Source organism: Oreochromis niloticus, linkage group LG4 (assembly GCF_001858045.2).
Source record: "Oreochromis niloticus isolate F11D_XX linkage group LG4, O_niloticus_UMD_NMBU, whole genome shotgun sequence".
Lineage (NCBI taxonomy): Eukaryota > Metazoa > Chordata > Actinopteri > Cichliformes > Cichlidae > Oreochromis > Oreochromis niloticus.
In genome coordinates, this window is record NC_031969.2 from 16,975,706 (window position 1) to 16,996,092 (window position 20,387).

The following is a 20,387-nucleotide window of genomic DNA, read 5'->3' on the forward strand; positions in this document are numbered from 1 at the left end:
TGGGGAAAATGACTAGCTGAGCTGTTTAAGGTGTCTAAGCTGTCCACAAAAGCTAAGAAATATAGATATAATTTAAAGGAGTCATATTATCAACCAAATAAAGCCAAATATAGTGTTTGCTGCTGTTTTAGTGAATTTTTTATTTTAATTATTTTATTTAGACACACAGGAGACGCCAAATCATTGCACTTCCACGTTTTAAATCCAGGGAGCAGCATAGCGTGTTTTCTTTTCATTTTTTTAAATTTCTGGTGCGCGTTTTGTCCTGTGTGGCTTGCCGTAGATACCCGGTCTTGTAGGTCGGGCATGCCCGTGAACCATCCCCTGCGAAATTCTCTGCCAGCGCCTTAAAGAGGGCGATTAACGTGCCCTTACAGAGATATGTGACACAAACGGCATTTAACGTTGTCTTTCTGTCCAGCGGATAAGCAGTAAGTTCAGCAGAAGCGTGCGGAAAATTGCGAGCAGGAGCCGAAAAGTGTCCGTCCGTTTTGTCCTACAAAGGCGCGGAGTGTTTGACAGAGGCAGGGCCCAACGGTAGTGAACCGCCTGAGGAGGAGGACGGCATCCAGAGGTCTACATGAAATAATAAAGACGGTCCTCTCTGTGCAGGAAAGCAAGCGCCAAAATGAGGAAGGACGTGAGGATACTTCTTGTAGGGGAGCGTAAGTAGCAACTTATTTAATCCCTACTAGCTAATATGCTAGTAGCTGCAGCTACTTTCTATCAGTTACATATTGTGTGATGAGCTGTGAGAGTCAGTGGAATAGCTTCATTATTCCACAGAGCTTGATAATCACACAGTTGGTCCTGTTATTAGAATAAATAGCAGGCTTCTGTTTATGTCGAGCGGTCATAGCCAAATCATTATCACATGGTGCATGACAGCTGCCTCATCAGGGCTTACATGCACTGCTCGGCTCGCTGCTTCTTATTTGAAGGGAAAATGTGAGCCTCACAGTCCAGTTTGGAGTATGGGCATCATCATAACTATTTTCTGTTGATATCTGTAGAAAATGTTTGTGTAACATTTTTGTGGCTTGTGAGTCATACTCAAAATATGCGTAATGGGATTCAGGGAGAGTCTGAAACCATGCTTGCACAAACAGAACAATTAGAAGTCAGTAAGGCTGGTTTATTTAACATATTATTGTAGTATTTGGTTAACATGATAGTGATCTGAAGGCAAACCTCTGCATGTTATAAAGAGTCCTAAAACAGAATATCAATACTACAGATTAGATGTGATACAAGTATTTGTATTTTTAAAACCTACAGTCGCTTTAATTGGTTAATTACTCTGTAATTTGGCTTATTACTCTGTAATTTGGCTTATCAGAGTCAAGCCTTGAGGATTTAGGAGGATGTAAACTGAGTTTATTAACTAAAGTGCTCTTAATTGGAATACAGCCTTGGTAAGCAAAGCAGGGAAGTAATTAAGTGGTAATAAACACCCCCAGACATCGCAGTGTATAATAAATATGTGAGTAATGCTTTGTACCTTTTTAGTTGTATTTTTGTAGGTGACATGTTCTGATAGTTCTGTATTATTGAAGTGATTGAAGGGCTATTGTGCCGATTAGATGGTGGTGTAAGAGTGTCTGAAAGTTTGAGCTGTGACAAAGATCACAGGAATTAAAAGACTTCTGGGAAAACCGTGAAGTTAAGGTCATTCTGTGGTATAAAACGTTTTATTGGCTTAAGATAACATTACACATGATAAGGTAAGATATATTTTATGCATTTCAAAAGTTGGGAAGTTCTTGTTGAAATGAAACAGTCTATAGTAAAATAGTTTGAATAAACAGAATAAACATTTAAGCTTGTTTAAATAAATACAGGAAGCATAAAGAAATTTCAGATAAAAACTACACAAAAGAAAGAGGTTGAAAAAGTAAACCAAATAATCTAAACACAGTGCTGTTACAAAAAACCTTATCTCTTATTAAAGCAAATATTAAAATCTATGATGCAAAATATCTTATTTAATAAGTCAAAATAAAATATAGCTCAACACGTTTAGCAAGAAAAAAACTACAGCAAATGAAAATGATAATGTTCACTGTTTGTCAAATGTTATTTCTTTGTCTTGTAAAACGCTTCACGTAAACTACCTGAAGCCCAAAGTGATCTCCTCACTTAACTCATTTTTTTGGGACCCAGAGCTTCAGAATGGGGAAGCTTGAAGCAGAAGATATTAAATAAATCATCCATCCATCCATTTTTCGTCTGCTTAAAAAAATCCAGGTTCACGTTTGGGTTGGAGCCTATCGCAGCATACATTGGAAAGCTTGGCACACTGGCTGCTCGTCTATCACAGTGCTTAAAGAAAGGATTTGAACTTTTATTTTGAAAAGCTGTTTGTTGACCGATTGTGCCAGTTTTGCATGGCAGAGGATATTATGGGTAAACAGCCGCATGTTTACAGATCCTGACCTTTTCAAGGACTTTGAAATGACCCGTAAAGCCAGCATATCCCACCCTGCGTGTTTCACCGTGTCTGTTTGTTCTCTTTTGAGCACACATGTTGACAGTACTATTTATATTCAAGTTGTGGCTCTTCAGGATGGCACACATTGCTACTTTAGGAGAGTTAGTGCTCAAGGAGGTGCAGCCAGAAAGCTACGTGCCAGCCTGTGTGTTATGAAGTTCAGGTTGTGGGATTAACCTGTGAACACACCGAGAGGCAAGTGGCAGGGAAACGCAGGGCTGCAGTTTCAAATAATTGCAATTGACTGTTACCTTCTATAAAAATGAATAAATATAAAAAATATCCTGTCACAGGAATCAGCAGTGATGTCAGGGAAGTGGTAGCTTTATCCAACTCACGATTCAAAAGTAAGTTTGCTGGAAAAAAGCAAATCGCCACATTTCCAAAGCTGTAAAAGGCTCATGCTTCAGGGTGTTTTGGCTTCATTTATTGCATTGTGTGATTCGACTATTTGTTCAGTCAACACATCATTTCACTCCCAGTCTTTAGGTCTAGAGCTTGAGGTTTTTCTTGGTAACTACTGCCTGTATTAACAAAATGGCAATGGCCACGTCCTGTGTGTGATACAGATCAAGTTGTTGTCGGCTGTTTACCTTGATTGTTATACATATCTTTTCTATTTTTTGTAAATGTGGAGCGTATCCCAGCGATCATAGGGTGAGAGGCGGAGCAGACTCTGGACAAGTCTTCAGTGCATCACAGGGCTAACACAGAGAGACAGACAATAATAACTTAGAATCAACAATTACCTTAACCCCACTAACTGCATGTCTCTGACTGTGGTAGGAAGCCAAAGTACTCAGAGAGAACCCACACAGACACGGCGAGAAAATGCTCCATACAGAAAGGCTCCGGCCAGATTAACATACATGGAGTTGAACTCAGGAGCTTTTTTGCTGTGAGGTAACAGTGTGAACTACATGCCTTAATATCTTAAATGCTACTAAATCTACACCAATCTGTGTTTAAAACTACACATTTACAGGATCACAACTTTCAACATTTTGCTACACGTCAGACACTTTAACCCTCACATTCATATCAATAATAAGGATGGAAATTGCTAAGGCAATACTTCACAGCTTCTATTTTCAGCCTTTTATGTCGATCGCAGTTTTTTGGACATAGAGTGTAAATGTCTGGACAGATTCCCCCCTCTCTGCCATCTGTAGCGACCGTCTTTCACCCTCAGTTAATAGTGTACAGTCGTAAGGGATCATTATATTATGATGCTGCTGTGAATGCATGCTTTAGTTTGATGAAGAAGAAGATGCTACTTTTGAACCTGTATCGATTTAAGCGTACCATTAATGATAAAACTGTTGATTTGATGGTGGTGGTTTGTTATTAGTTTGCAAATTCCTAAAGTTTAAAGTAAAGAAAGCTCTGATAATCATGGGTTTAGTCATTTCTGGTTGTTTTATTCACATAAAAGTGCAGCTCTTTGAACTGCCTTTCCAGTGCAGGCCTATTTGCAGACTGCGTTTCCCTCTCGATGTTCTGGATTCACTGGATGGTGGCCTTTAGTGAGTGCTCAGCTGCGATCGGTGGCACTTGGCTGCAGCTCTTCAGCTGATCTTATCTGTTCCCTGTCATTTCACACATCACCCAGATCTGTCATGAAAATGGCAGAGAGTGTTTGCATGTTAATGACCCTGTTCCATTTCTATTTTCTTCTTGTGCTCTACAGCTAAGGTGGGGAAAACGTCCCTGATTATGTCTTTAGTCAGTGAGGAGTTTCCAGATGAGGTATGTGCGATGAAGCACTGTGGTTATGGTTAAAATCCTCCTTTTGAGTGTTTACTGTTGACTCTCATTTTATCATTGTTTGACATCATTGTCCTGTTTTCCAGGTTCCACTCCGAGCTGAAGAGATCACCATCCCAGCTGATGTCACCCCGGAGAGGGTGCCCACACACATTGTGGACTACTCAGGTATCTGCATCTACACAGTCTTTGAAACTGAAACAAGAACAGTGTAGCTAATAAAAAGAAGCCCATTCAAATCCTTCCGGTACAAGGAAGTATTGAGTGTTCAGCTGAGATCATTTTGTGCTTGGCTGCAGCTCTTAACTGTTCCACTGGGTTTCAAGATGTAGGTCATGAGAAGTGTCTCCATTTTTATTTGAGAAAAACAAAGTGAGCACAAGAGGTGTTATGTAACATAATACTGTACTAATTTTCCTTTTGCACACCTTCAGAAGCAGAGCAGTCAGATGAGCAGCTGTATCAGGAAATATCCAAGGTCGGTTTTATTTCATTCTTGCTTTGCCCTGTTTGTGCTGCATATTGTTGATGTGTGCTTCATAAGGTAATGTTGCTTTTTCTCTTCTTAGGCTAATGTTATCTGCATAGTTTACTCAGTCAACAACAAGAAGTCGATTGAGAAGGTGAGCCTGGTGTCAGTGTTATGTTTCATACTACTCTTGTTTGGCTCGACTTGCTTTTCATCTCGACATAAGTTGGTTTCTTTGTAAGAAGTTGGCAAAAGCTGGTTGCTGTTATTATTTTACGGTCCATAAACAGTCTTTAAGTCAGATTAATTAATCTTTAATCTGGGGGTGACATCAGAGAAGAGTAATGGATGTAGTGAAGGAGGACATGCAGAGGGTTGGTGTGATAGGGTGAGATGAAGGCGGATGGTCTGCTGTGGCGTCCCCTAAAGGGAGAAGCCAAAAGAAGAAGTTACTTACACTAAAGCTCACATTAATCCATTCACACACACAAAAATAAAGCTGTTTTATTCAAGATGTACAGCACTACCTCCTGAGCCAGCAACAACCCCAATACCATTAAATACCACAGTGGTCACTGGCATCCCTCATAATAAAAGTCAGATCATATTTCAAAAGTTTAAAGCTTTTAATGTGACACTGCGGCAGAAATGTTTGATTTGCATTTCCAGTAACTTTCACTGGGATGGTTGCCATAGACACAGACTGAATTACACTGCAAATATATTACAGTACTTTTATCAGACTTGGTTACCACTGTCATTCGGTTTGGCCAGGCATTGATTTAAATGAAAACTTTTGTGTTGGTGCTGCATGTTTGTCATTGTGCGTTCCTCCCCTAGGTGACGAGCCACTGGATTCCTCTCATAAACGACAGAACGGACAAAGACAGCAGGTGTGTACGTCAGCTAACGCTTATTTTTGTCATCAGCTCGTCTACCGACCATTTTCTTACTTAACTTATTCCATGTTTGGTCTATACAGTGTCAAAAATTGTAGTTTATTTTTCCCCCTCTTCCAACCAGAATAAACAAATTTACAGTGTTTATTTTTTTTAAAATGAGGCTGGAAAATCCTTCCCTTTAGATATCTGCAACCAACTGCTGATATTAAAGCGGTTGATTAAAACACACAATCTACATGATCTAATGAGCTTTGGTCTGATTTTCTGTTGATTGGCTGATTGTTGCTGCTCTGTAATAAATGGCTTCACTGCAGGGTGCCATTGATTCTTGTGGGGAACAAGTCAGACCTGGTGGAGCACAGCAGCATGGAGACCATCCTACCAATCATGAATCAATACCAGGATATTGAGACGTGTGTAGAGGTAAAGCAAAAGTGATACAAACACACACACACACACACACACGCACACACACACACACTTGGACTCATAACTATGATTGGGTCTGTTGAGGATGTTTGGAGGTCCCACTCAGTTAAATGTCCAAGTCTGATGAAACTGTTGAGAGCAGAAACTGCAAATAAAGTTTAAAAGGCTGATTGAAAATCCAATACTGGCAGAGTGTGTCAGAGTGAGACAACCTGTGTGGAGGACAGATTGGCCCCCAGCTGCTCTTAGAGTGCAGTCCAGATCCTGACTGCACATACATTCTGAGTCATGAATAGATTTATATTACCGAACCCCGCGCTCCGAGGCCACGGCCTGCTGACTGACTGACTGTGAATGTGCCGTGAGGCTCGGCTGTCATGGAGCGAGGGAATGGGAATCTGCCTGCCTCTGCGTTAATTCAAATTTCCCTGTGCCGCCTGCGACGGCTTGGTCCTGCCCTTCTGAGCTGGCTTAGTTACGAGGTTAAAAGAGGGACGCGTGGAGGACGTGAGGGACAGCACATACACAGTGGGAACAGACTGGGGTCAGTCACTCTGCTATGAGAAATATGTGATCCTGGGAGGTACTTGGATTTCAGATATAACTGTGTCAGAAATAAAAGCAACAGCAGCACAGTTTAAAGTACAGTCTTTATGAAGCTTTGTAGAAAATCATGTCTAAGATAAGTCTGCATTTACTCGACCCCCCCCCAAAAAAAAAATAATAATAAAAAAAATAAAAAATTAGATGTTTCCAATTCAAACTTTGTTTACTGGAAACCATTCATAACAACACGGTAACCTGAGCTGCACAGTGGATCAGTGGTTAGCACTGCTGCCTCACGGTTAGGGCTCTGGGTTCAAACCTCCGGCTAATGAAAAGCATGTTCCGTCAGTCATGCCTTCGTCATACCCATCATACTCTTGGAGAAGAGATTCTCAACCTCAAGAGTTTCACTTCCTGGTAAATAAAAGTTTAAAATAAGGTGGCCTGTTTTTCTCTCAGTGCTCTGCAAAAAACCTGAAGAATATCTCCGAGCTGTTCTACTACGCCCAGAAGGCCGTTCTCCACCCAACAGGACCCCTGTACTGCCCAGAGGAGAAGGAGGTGAGTTCTGACTTGTTGAACACAGGTAGCTTTAATGGAAATGTTGGTTTGCAGCTTTCAGAAACCTGGTGGAGTTCATACAGGTTCACCTGCTTTAGGCCTAGAGACAGGACAGCGACCATCAGCCAACCACTTGTGTTAGAGTGAATTGTTAATGTTTGTCATTTTTATGCTTGCCATCTCTACATTGTTTAACTGTGGGATGAAAGGAATTTCACAGTCCCCCTCCCCAGATTCTCGAGGTTCTGGGTAAGGGGCTATAGTGTTTTATTGCAGATGCATCCTATCTGGAAGATCTGCTTCTTTTGATGTAAGCTTCCTGCCCAGCAGGAGGTCTAACACACACACACACACATATATATATATATACATTTACATACAGTGCCTTGTCTTTGTAACCAAGGGGGGTTCTGAGGGGAGGTACTATTGTGTTGAACTGTCTCTCAATAAAAGGCAGCGAGAGGAGGCCGGATTTGAGGTCATTTCGTAATGAGCTAAGATACCAACGAGGCCTCCCTTGCGCAAGTAATCGATCGAACGCTGTTGCCTTGTTTTTCTTTCATGGGAATAAGTCCTGGATACAGCGGGGTCTGAGTTTAGACCCAACAACTTGTTGCTGTGAAAGTGTTAAAGTCCCATTCACACAGGCTTAGAGACGTGTGCTAACCTCTGGTCTCTTGGGAAACCAGAGAGTGGCTTATGGAAGCTGCTTGCGTGAAATTGGGTGCAAAGGGGAATACAGTGCTAGTCTTAACTAACAGTTTAAACTACCGCTCAGCCAGTAGTGAGTGCGTGTTTGCAGAAAAAACAGCATCTTCTGTGGGCAACTGTGTCAATCTGCTGGCAACCAATCGCAAGGAAGTTTTAAGTGCATCCTCTTTGTGACCGATTTCAGCTGGCAACAAGTAGCAACCACTCACGAGCAGACTGGAAAAGATTTTTCACTAGTGGCCGGAGGTTGTCAGGGATTCACCAACCAGGCTGTAGGTCTGAGACGGCATTATCCTTTGCAGATTTTATGACGAGTGTAATCAGAGAGATCAAGAGTAAAGCTTAAGGAAATAAGAAAAGCAGATTTAAAGCTTGGTGCATCACAGAAGTGCATTTTGTCTCCTAAAAAATGTTATTTCTCCTGTATTACAGTTGAAGCCTTCATGCATTAAGGCTTTAACCAGAATATTTAAAATCTCTGACCTGGACAATGACGGCATCCTTAATGACAGCGAGCTCAACTTCTTTCAGGTAATGTTTTCCTCTTTAATAACATCAGCGTCTGTTTGTTAGATTGTGAGTACTGAGACGGTTTAAGGTTCAGCGTTGGTCTGTTTGTATATGAGGAAAACAACCTGTAACGGTTTAGGGAGACGGATTTTGACATGAAACGGTGCGCTAATATAAAACTGCATATATGTTGTGTATGCATATAGAGAACATGCTTCAATACACCACTGGCACCCCAGGCGTTAGAGGACGTAAAGAACGTGGTCAGAAGAAACATGATGGATGGAGTCAAAGACAACGGGCTCACGCTCAAAGGTCGGACACTGCCCCGTTATTCCTTTGTTTTTATGTGTTTCTCATACTTAGTGGCTCTGTGAACATAATTCATACTGTCTAAATCACTTTTCTGAGCGTTCACCCTCTCTCTCAAATTGTGTCCACTTTTTTCTTTTTTTTAATTGCAGGCTTCCTCTTCCTGCACACCCTCTTCATACAGCGAGGTCGGCACGAGACCACATGGACCGTGCTGAGGAGGTTCGGTTATGACGACGACCTGGAGCTCACGCAGGAGTACCTGTTCCCCATGTGAGTGCAGATTATTTTGTATGTCACTTTGAGGGGTGTTCAATTTAAAGAAAGAAGTGGAGAAAAAAGCAGGTGCCTGAATAAAACCAGAAAGCTGCAAATTCACCAAAATGTATGTTTTTGTTCCTTCTCTTTATACCAGGATAAAGATCCCTCCAGACTGCACCACGGAGCTTAACCACAACGCTTACCTCTTTCTTCAGAGCGTCTTTGACAAGCATGACAAAGTGAGTGGTCATGCTTGTTTTGTTTGTTTGTTTGTTTTTCCCCTGGCACTTTTATTTCCATATTTACGATTAAATTTCAGCAACAATAACCTTTCTGTGCTCAGTTAGTTGAATTTGTGTGTTTATCTCTGCGGTCTTCCAGGACAGAGACTGCGCGCTGTCGCCAGAGGAGGTGAAAGACTTGTTCAAAGTGTTTCCCTACATGCCCTGGGGTCCAGATGTAAACAACACAGTTTGCACTAATGAACAGGGATGGCTCACATACCAGGGATACCTCTCCCAGTGGACGTGAGTGTGCATATTGTTACTCATCTGTTTTAACTTCATGCACCCTGAAAAACTTCACGCTGAGACAGATTAACAGGCTCTTCTCAGTCATGTAAAATCTTCACACGACTTCTCTTCCTTTCCTTTGGTAGGTTAACAACATATCTAGACGTGCAGCGCAGTTTGGAGTACTTGGGTTACCTCGGCTACTCTATCATCTATGAGCAGGAATCCCAAGCGGCTGCAATTACAGGTGGGTAGAGGTGGGAAGTAACAAAGTACAGATACTTCGTTACTGTACTTAAGTACAATTTTCAGGTATTAGTTTTTTTTCTGAGTACTTTTTACTTTTGCTCCCAACATTTTTAAATAAATATCTGTTCTTTCTAGTCTTTACATTTTCAAAACAGGCTCATTAGTTTTGGTTTAGCACATTTGAGTTAACATTTTGTCACTGCGAACCTCCATGTTTGAGCCTAAACAGAAACGCATTATAGGCAGTCCTGTTTGTTTATTAATCAGCAGAGGATGTCTCATAAAATGAGATGACGCGTGCCAAAGACAGGGGTTAAAAGTGAGACGGTGTTTTTATTGATTTATGTATTTATTGCCACAACACTGGAACAACTCCTGGTGTCTGTAAGTTGTGGTTGCGCTGCTTTGCATCTAGCTAGCTCTACTGAAGATGAGGGAGAATAAAAGGAGTGGCAGCGTTTTTATCAGCTTAACAAACATCAGCAAAATCACATACAGGGTCTGTACATGTGACATTTTTTTTTTTTAATTATTATTGAAAAACATGCTGCAAATCAAACTGAGGTAGACTGTGCTTTTTAAAGGTTGCATGAAAATCCTCTGCAGGTTAGTGCAAAAATAATCAGGTTAGTTTGCTTTACTGTGATGGATTTAAAGTTAGCCTGTGACTGGTGCACAGTGGCTGTGGATTCATAGTCAGAGTTAGGTTACATCAAGAGTAGCAGAGATTCATATGATTTTTAGCTGATGATGCTGAGATCCATTGAATTCCACCTTCATACCAACTTTATTCAGTCCAATATAAAGACAGCATAAGCTGTGTACTGTCAGTGTAGAGGATGGAAATCAGCCAGGACACCTCATGAAACATCTGCTGACATCTGGTTGAATTCAGTTGTGTCCATCCACAAAGAGCAGCAGGTCAGCTGATCACAGCCTGTACACTAAGAAAATCTACTGCAGCGCACAGTAGAAATCATTGAGTTATGATCCATTGCAACTGATTTTAGGGATCCTGCTGAATCCACTTTATCCCCTGATTATGCTTATTTTCCTGTTTTGAGGCAAAGTCACCCTCTACAATGTAGGCAACAGAAAATAGAGATGTATATTTTTTATTTTACTTTTTTTCCCCTTAGTATAATTAATTCTCATGTATATTATTTTATCATGTTAAAATAGCACAAAAAAAGAAACCTCCTCTAAAGAGCTCATTTTACTTACTTTGACAACATGTCAGAGCTGGTACTTTTCTACAGTAGTATTTGTACTTCTACTTAAGTACAGAACGACTTTTGCCAGCTTTGTATATTACTAATTGTATTATAAAGCTATAAGACAGATGTGTATTTCCTGTTCCTTCAGTGACCCGTAACAAGCGCATTGACCTGCAGAAGAAGCAGACCCAGCGCAGTGTCTTCCGCTGCAACGTTTTAGGAGCACGGGGCAGCGGGAAGAGCGGCTTCCTCCAAGCATTCCTCGGCAGGAACCTGCAGGTCAGTGGAAATCATGAACACCCAGTTAAACTGTATGAAACATGCTAATTCTGCAGCTATCGCATCTGTTTCCAGATTCCTGATGAGATTTTATTCAAAATCTAAATCATCAAAATTTAACTGCATAATGTAAAATAAAGGATTTTTTTTTTTTTCCTAAAGTAAATAAATAAATAAAACAATAGTCTTGACGGGCGATACTGGCTTTGTTTTCCTCCACAGCGACAGAGGCGGATTAGAGAAGAGCACAAGTCCTTCTATGCCATCAGCACGACTTATGTTTACGGTCAGGAGAAGTACCTGCTGGTAAGATGCATTTACTCTGAGGAGTCATCAGCTGCTCGCTGGATTACTGTTACATAATCTGAGTGCTTTACTGAGTTTCAGCATTACAAATGTTAATCCCTCCGTCTGCACGCTCTGTTGCTCCGTCCCTGCTCCCTGCCCTGCCTGCTCACTACAAGCTCCACGAGGTGATGCCGGATTTTGACTTCCTGACGGAGACAGACTTGTCCTGCGATGTGGTCTGCCTGGTGTACGACATCAACAATCCTCGCTCATTTGAGTACTGCGCAAAAGTGTACAAGGTATGTAAACTGAGAGTGTCTTATCAAGCCTTTTTTTTTTAAAGTCTTGCCCCCTGACACTGAGTTCTTGTGTTTGGCAGCAATACTTCATAGACAGCAAGACGCCGTGTGTGGTGATAGCTGCCAAGTCGGACCTGCACGAGGTGCGGCAGCACTACAGCCTCTCGCCGCATGACTTCTGCCGGAAGCACAAGCTCCACCCACCCCAGCCTTTCACCTGCAGCACGAACGAAGCCCCCAGCAAAGACATCTACACTAGACTCACCACCATGGCCATGTACCCGTAAGCATTAACATTCAGCTACAGTCTTCACTGTTTCTTTCCCACTTGTGCTTCTTTTACCTCTCTCCTGGGTGATTTTAAGACATTTAGCACTCAGTGATGTTAGGAAAATAAAAACTAGCCACCTTCAATGTATTGTGTAGCACTGAAACTCAGTACAGTTTGGACCTTAACCCAATGATTTTTGCAATCATATGATCACACCGGTCAGTACTTGAAGACTTGACACTCTGAAATACACTGGAGCCAGTTCTTTCATTTATGGGCCCTGCAGGGTGTCCTAAGTCCTCAAAGCTCTCTGAGCAGATTGGATTTCAGTAGCTTAATTAATTGGCACTTAACGGATGTGCCCGTTAAAGCTCATTGTAGCAGTCCACAAATCCTATTGGCTAAAATCGGAAATCATTGGATCTGCTGCGCTCTGGAGCATTAGTCTGAGTAGATTTAAGCAGAAGTGCTTACTGAAAGGCAACTTTCTGCTGAGAGCCAGAGAGTAGACTGCTCCGGCGACTTATAGTTAACTCAGTTATTAGATGAAACAGAATCAAGTTTGAGCTTTAAACTCAGCACTGTTGATTCTTTTACTGGTACAATGGTACAATTACCAGTGCTTGGTAATTGTACCATTACCATGCATGCTGTGTGGCAAACTCTCAGACTTCCTGTGCAACTCTACAAAACTGCCCGGATCTTCACTGTGTAGCATAAATGTTGGTAAGTTTATTCTGTCAAACCCATAAGCTCCCATCACTCAGGCGTCATTAGTTTCTAAAGGTATTTAGCAGTTACACTTTGATGCGTAGCAGGTTCAGTGCTTCAGCTGTCTCAGCAGTGAAGCTGCAGATAGTTTGTTTGGTCAGCTAAAACCACTGTGGCTGTCTGTCATTTACAGGTGACTGTGGTCTCTGAAAACTCGTATTGCATAAGCCACGTTTTTCTCTGGTTTTAGCTGCCTCTGAAATATCTAAAAGTAAATGCAGCTGACAAAAAGTCAGTCTGAGATTGTTTTAGTTGTGAATGTCACCCTCTGTTTTGTGGTTGTCTCTCCTTCCCTCTCGTTTTGTGTTACAGATATTAATAATTCTATTCTACTGGATGAAAGTAAGAGTTTGAGGTAACCAACAGCAGTGCAGGTTACATATTACAGTGAAGGTCATGCTTTGATATAGTTTAGCAGTTAAACAAACTTAATTGCTTTTCATCTGTCAGGCTTGGTCCCTCCTCCTGTGAGTGTGTGTCCTTCTGTGTTTGTGTTGTGTTGGCGTGGTGAATACACGCATTTCTGTGTGTCTTTCTGCAGCCACGCCCGTCTCCGCTGCATGTGTGCCTGCAACAGGTGCACATATTGCCTCTGTCAGAACCTCCTCAAGTTGGAGCTGCTGCGCAGCATTAAGGCCCAACTCCGCACGGTCGTGTTCAACAGGTTCATACACAAAATAAACTCTAGTGTTTAACATAGACTCATTCCTCCTCTCTGTCTCCGATCCTGGGGCTGGACCTCCACGATGGGACGCAGAGAGGCTTTACCCAAGCTCACTAACACTGGTGGTAGTGACAGCTCCTCTGCTTTCCCTCAGTGCTCCCCACTGGTCAGGTTTACACTGCATATCAACTGTAAGGAGAGGGGGACACCGTTATTGGTTTTACGTTATGTTTAAATATTTCTGATGATAAATTATTGGCTTTTCCTGCCACTGTTGCCTTATAGTACTCATACATAGCATCTGCTCAATAAGAAATCACAGTGAAGAAGTCGTTACTTGTAGTAAAGTTAATAATAATATAGTTATGTATGAATAGTTAATCTCTGTTATCAAATGATGATCGTGTTTCCCAGAGGTCATTGTTTCAGCTAAATAAGAGCTGCATCTGTCTGCACCGTGTGGGGAAAATGCGTCCTGAGACTTTGTCAGGCAGCTCGTGAATGCGTGGAGTTAGCAGCTGTAGCAATGACACAAATAAAAACCAGCTGCTTGACTGTCGATGCAGTTGTGGGTGGATTTTGTGCTATTCAGTGAAGTTTAAACTGTGACGGTCAGTTTATCTCTATCAGCTGCAGAGAGATTCTGATGCTGCAGATGGTTCACTTCCTAAAATTCCGAAAGTTCTTTTTCCAACTTTAAAAATCATAACACATTTGGAATAATATTACATTAATATACATGCAACATATTGACTATTCTCACATTCACTGACACAGTTCAGACACAACTGTCTGTAGACCCTAACGGCCTGCTGTCTTGGCTCATGAGTTCTGAGTGAATTAATAAAAGCCTTGTTAAGAGCTCTTAAGCAGGAACTCTTTGCTTGTGATTTAGGACTGCTGGGAGTAACTTCCCTATAAATCATGTCAGATATCTCGCTTTCTGCTCCAGCTCCAGGCAGCCGAGCCGCTCTCTGTACAGTCTGACACGGCGAGCTGTGACCGTGCTGTGCCAGCTAACAAACAGCCTGGTAGCCAGGGAGGTACCTGTGTGACTGCGTGACTGTGTTGTGATGCATGATGCTTGCACCACAAACTCAGCTCCTAATACGGAGTCCCATAGGTAACATTAACATTTAGTAAAAGAAACTGAATTTCAGCTCCAGATAACTGATCGCTTTATATTTGTGATTGTTTTTAAACCAAATAACAGAATTTTTATGTTGGCCTGAATTTTGAATGATAAAAAATAAACTTTGATGATTCCAGGTGTGAATTAGAGCTTTTCCCCTCCTGTCCTGCAGTGGATATGCAAACAGTAAATTTGACTAACAAGCTTTGTATGCACAAAATGAGAAACAACCAATTTCTTTGGTTTGTTTTTGGTTCAAAATGAAAACGTCATTGCTCTCTACATGTTTGCATGTTTGATTTCATTCACAGAGAAGTATTTTAAAAAACACCTTTTGCCTGTTACATCTGTTTCCAGCACCAACCTCTTTCAGCTGTTTGATTATTCGTGACGTTTTCAGCCTCATTTTGTCTCCATTTCCATTCTTAACCTTGAAGTCTGCGCCCACAGGAGAGACATTAGTTTGAAAAGCATCGCTTTTAATCGGCGAAATAAAAACTAAACCAGCCTGTGTCTTGTCCTCCTGAGGGTTAAGACTTGATGAACTCATGTTTGAAATCAAATGTGTTTAAATGATTGAATTCTATTGTTTTTGTTCTCCTCCAATTACTCGGTCATTTCATCCTGTTTTCCCCTCCCTGTCTTCTATTTCCTGTCTTTGTGTTCTTCCTTCCACTCTGTAGGTGTTCACACACACGTTTGTGGCTGCCCCTCGTCCTCTTCCTCTTGCATGTGTTCACTCTCTGCTAATCTGCATGGCTCACCTGTTCACTTCAACCTCTGTACTTAAAGGCATGCCTCAGTCCTCTGTGAAATACTGCCATCTGCTGGCAGCTGGGGAAGGTTCTGCATCTGTCTGTACAGTGAAGTGAGCTTGGTGTTGGAATTTAATTGTGCAGGTTTGCTGAGCTACACTGCAGGTGTGAATGTGTTTAAATGTGTTTTGAGTGCGTGTTTATGTTTTTTCTAATTTTTGTGAATTATTGTTAGTCACTCGGGCAGGGTTAGATGAAGTGTTGCACCCAACGACTAACCCTTGTGTCGACATCGTCTCTGGGAGTTGTTATCAGTGATCTTAAACAGGCAGAGTGAGGGCCTGACGACCTAAAATCTAACATTAAAGTAACATTTCAGGTCCGATTGATTACAAGCATCAAGATTAAGCTGCATTGAGCCAAAGTGCTCATTAAGATTAGAAATTAACTGAGTAACAAGTACAGACCAACCTTTATACTCTGTTGTTAAAGAATCTAACGCTCCAAGAACACAGACTATATTATTTTATTTGGTAACACACTATACAGCTTGTTTATGGTGTGTGTGTGTGCGTGTGTGCTTTTGTTTGATATGTGAAATGAAAGTTGGTCAGGTATCGTTGTGGTTGTGTTCAAGCTTGTGCTTCAGAGGTGGTGTTTGGCCTACTTTTCGGACTCGGTGGAGCTGGGCGATACAGATGACTTTTTAGTATTTTTCACATCCTCTCATTTATCTTATTGGTGCATTTTTATTGTATTTCCTTCATTGTTATAAATAAAAACAGTTTTGTTTTTTGTTTTTTGTTTAAAAAGAAAGAAGAAATAACCAAAATAACTCCTTCACATCAGCTAAAAGGGTAAATATATTTTGCTGAAAAAGTGTAGTTAATAGTTTTTACTGTTAATGAGGATATACTGTAATATAGAACCAAGTGTATATAGTATGCACCACCATATATGTGGCCATTTCCTCATTTTTATGTAAAAACAGTTCCCACACATATAGTATTTCTCGGCTTCAGTCTCCCTCGTGAATATTTCCGGGTTTTTTTTTTCGTTTCCTGTGCTTAAAGACTATATTTTTAAGTGCTGTTGGGTCGGACCAAACCTGACAATATTATTTTTAGCTCAAACAAGTAGTTATAGGTCCAGGTGATTAGTGGGTTGTTTTTTTTTTGTTTGTTTGTTTTTTTTAAAAGTAAATGTTTTTCTTAGAAACCATATTAGGATGGCTGTAAATAGATTTTCTACCATTAGCTGCCCACAGACTGTGTTTGCAGGCGTATTTATGTCAATGAGGTGAGGGTCAGATAATCTATAAAGATAGCAATCAACATTTCCTACTGATTCAGACTACACAACCACAGTTAAGAAAAAACTTTTTCAAGTAAATGCCTGCACAGACCAGCATCATGTGACTGGACCACAGGCATGGTGTGGAGGCCACACAGAAACAGAGTTTTGATGGAAATTTGGTAAAAGCAAACGACAGCAGTGCAGATGCAGACCCCGGGTAAACCTGTAGTCTGTAAAGGCTGTGCATCCTTCCTTTATTCAACGCCACAAACAAAGGATAAACTCTTAGGGACCGAGTCTACATTTTATTTCTACAGCAACAACTGTTGTGGCGAAAACACAACTACAGTCGCCTCACAGTACTTTATATTCTAAGGTAGACCCTACAATAATACCCTATGAGCAAGCGCTTTGGCAACAACAGGAAGGAAAAACTAGCTTTTAAGAGGAAGAATCCTCTTAAACCAGGCTCGGTGAGGGGCACGTATCTGCTGCGAACGGTCGGGATGAGGAGAATGAGGATCTTTTTTAAAATTAAGTGCAGGAGACTTTGTTGCCCTGGAGGCAAAACACAGTGTAAGATGCTTAACTGTCTTATACACTAGAGCACATGAGAACATCCTTCCAGATTCCTCACGTGACAACATGCTGAAATTACTTTCACCTCGCTTCCTTGAAGAAGAGATTCTTCTGATAAGATGACAGCTTGAGGGCCTCGTGCAGGTTTTCCTGCTGTGCAATACTTTGCACATATCCTGTAGCTATGGTAAAGTTAACAGGTAACTGTGTGTGGCATGATGTGCTGCATGTTAATTACAATTATGAGAACCTGTGTAAGTGATTTCCCTAAATGAATGAACAATGACTAAAGTATAAACGCGTTAAAACGAGATGTTGGTATATATTGTATGATGGTGTATGAATTATCTGCCTAGCAACCAAGCAAACATCATCGTTTACTCTGTCAACATCAATTTGTGTGTAAAACACGTTTACAGAAAGTTTTGATGTTCAGTAAACTGCACCTTCTTTAAAAAAAAAAAAAAAAAAAAAAAAATCCCTAGAAAGAAAGCATTAGCTGGTTGTTAGGGAAAATGTTTCTCCTAGAAACCACTGCCGCCCCCGCTGCATTGTGGAGAATGCTTGAACCAGGTTTCATGCTTTAATCACTAACTGAGCGGTTCTGGCTGTGATAAATCTGTTGATTGTTTAACAAATTCAAAGTATCTCCCTGCTTCACCTGCTGCATTTGACTCCTTTTGTGACTGTGTGAGAGGCTGCCTGGTTGGGTGGAGTTTGTGGGGTGGGGGTGGTGGTGAGGCAAGCTGCCTGCTGTCAGAGGAGGATTTCAGCCTGACGCAGCAGGTTTCAGCCATCTCCATCGTGGAGGAGGTGTCCATCTGAGCCAGTAATTCCCCCACAAAGGTAACGACAGAAAACACAGAGAGAGGGGATGTTTGATTTTTATACCCGTGGATGGATGGGCGAACACGCCATGCATGTGACTGTATCTCATAATGGCAGAAGGTTATCAGGTTTTGACCTCTAAGAGTCATGTCGATATCTACTCCCAGAGGCATTTCCTCTTTTTCCAGTAGATGGAGTCTGGCTTTTCTTTGGATCCTACGGGAGTACCAGGGCACGGGAGGGTTGAGTGGTGATCTGTCTGTCTCAAGATCAGCTTCTCAAATTTCTGTTGAAGCTATAAAATCAGTATATTTTCTATACATGAGTACGGGGCAGTTGGGTTACTCCCTTTCTCCTCCCTCCTCCTTCATTGCTTTTTACCTGTCATTGCAGGCTGCATAGTTCACCTTGTTTCCTTCCAGCTCAGTCTCAGTTGTTTCGTAAGTGTTAACGCAGTTCTATGAAGCCCGGGTGGTGTCATGCACATACATGCTTTTAATCTTAAAATAATCCGTCGCCTACATCATTGTTGCCACAGTTATATTTTGGTGTGAGATTTATTTCACTCTACGCCTAGTTTAAATTAAAGCGCTGTGTAGATATATAGTTTGCATCAAAACTGTTCTCTGCCCTCTGTAAGAGGAGATGAAGCCAAATGATAGAGAAATTATCCAATCAGCAGCACTAAAAATACCAAATTTGTTTAGTTTAGACACCACCTGGGCTCCAGTAGGTGCCTCTTAAAGACTCTGCTCTTTCCCTTTTTTATGTGTCCCAAACTGAAACAAACAATGACAAGAGAAGGCATGTGTTTCTCTTTCATGCTGCCATGAGAGGATCCTCGGATTCGTCATTTGTGGTCAGGCTTTGGGAAGTTTTCACCCAGAGGGGGAAACACATGACTTTGTTTTGTCATTGGGCAATTTATCTCGTTGTGGTTTCACGAGCAGATGGAAAATGTGGCACCAGATTCGTCATTGTGTTTTAATCTGCTCCCCTTTTCTGCTATTCGTGTATTTTCCCAGCCTCTTACCTGCTGTCTGTGTGTTTCCTGCTTCTTCTCTCAGGCACATGGCTCAGGCAGACCTGAAGAACTCCACCTTTTGGCTGAGGGCGAGCGTCGGTGCCACAGTGTTTGCCGTGCTGGGCTTCGCCATGTACAGAGCGCTTCTCAAACAGCGGTGATCAGACAGAACCAGACTTCCCCTCCCTGGTCCTTCTGTTGACTCTGCCCCTTCTCCTCCCACCCCCATCTCCCACCTCTTCTACCTGAGGAAAGAAAAGACTCACAAAGACTGCCTGACCCACCAGCCAGGCCTCATCGCTTGGTCATCATGAACAAATGTGCAGACTTATAGGTACCTTTTATATAAGGGAGTGTGGTGTCTTTCTCCTTCTTTATGTTTTGAGGAAGGGTGCAGGTTACGTTTGAAACATCACCTCGGTTTGTAAATGCTGGCATCGTTTGGTCTGTTGGTTTAGTCTAGGTGAGATTAGACATGAGTAGTCCTCTTTTTAATTCCCCCACCTCCTCAGGTCAGTATAATTAGATATTTGGACACCAGAGAGAGGCAGACATCCACAGATCCACCACAAAGGGACTTGAATCTGTTTATAGATATGTATATGCAGGTATTATGTATGTATTCCTTTAAAGAAAACAAACATTTTAGGATCAAAGCTAAAGCCAGAATAGGAGGCGATGGGACAAACAGCGCTGCATCTAACACTAAAAAGGTCACGGATGCCGTGCACTTGTTTATTTTGTGTGTTTAATTTATTAACCTGTTTCTCTCTCTCGTCTGTTTTCCGAGTGCACCGCATGAAACTCTGGGATTTTTTTCTTTTTCATGTATTTTTGTATTTAGTATTATCAAAGCCATTTTCATGGTGAATGACTACCTGCTTTCTGTTTTTATTTTTGTTTTTCTGCCTTTCAAATAAAGCTTTTTCCCTCCTTATATTTTTATGAAGTTAGAGGCACCGTTGAAACCAGGCATCATCATATTAACAGCTATTCACCCTTTTCCCCACCTTGAGTCTTCTCATTCTTCATCTTCGGCGTTTTTAATAACGACTTGTGCCGTACGGATGCTGGTGGACAAGGACAAATGAAATGGTTTTAAATATCTGTAATAAATGACCTTTACATCCACTTATGTCACAAAGTGTGTGTGTGTGTGTGTCACTGAATAGAAGCAGCAGTCATAGTAGAAATGGTCATTGCTGTACTAGCTTTGTGACGTGAACTCAAACAAATAGGACTTCTGTGCAGAATGCAGAAGTGA

At 41.5% G+C, this 20,387-nt stretch overlaps 1 protein-coding gene across 5 annotated transcripts; it reads left to right on the top strand.

Moving 5' to 3' along the window:
- The first annotated feature begins 246 nt into the window (after positions 1-246).
- rhot1a (ras homolog family member T1a) lies at positions 247-20,258 on the top strand. Of its 5 annotated transcripts, none has more exons than XM_025906954.1 (21): positions 247-665; positions 4,182-4,240; positions 4,345-4,426; positions 4,696-4,736; positions 4,828-4,881; positions 5,568-5,620; positions 5,944-6,052; positions 7,064-7,165; positions 8,309-8,407; positions 8,593-8,701; positions 8,851-8,971; positions 9,114-9,198; positions 9,341-9,486; positions 9,618-9,718; positions 11,086-11,216; positions 11,439-11,522; positions 11,681-11,803; positions 11,884-12,086; positions 13,387-13,509; positions 14,462-14,548; positions 15,325-16,199. In XM_025906954.1, exons 1-21 carry the CDS (start codon positions 629-631, stop codon positions 15,389-15,391), a joined length of 2,016 nt encoding a protein of 671 aa, XP_025762739.1. In that variant the 5' UTR covers positions 247-628; the 3' UTR covers positions 15,392-16,199. The 5 variants fall into 5 exon arrangements, with proteins under 5 accessions (XP_025762739.1, XP_025762738.1, XP_019213538.1 ...); XM_025906953.1 differs by having other exon boundaries at positions 248-665; positions 4,693-4,736; XM_019357993.2 differs by lacking the exon at positions 14,462-14,548 and having other exon boundaries at positions 248-665; positions 4,693-4,736.
- The last annotated feature ends 129 nt before the right edge of the window (positions 20,259-20,387 follow it).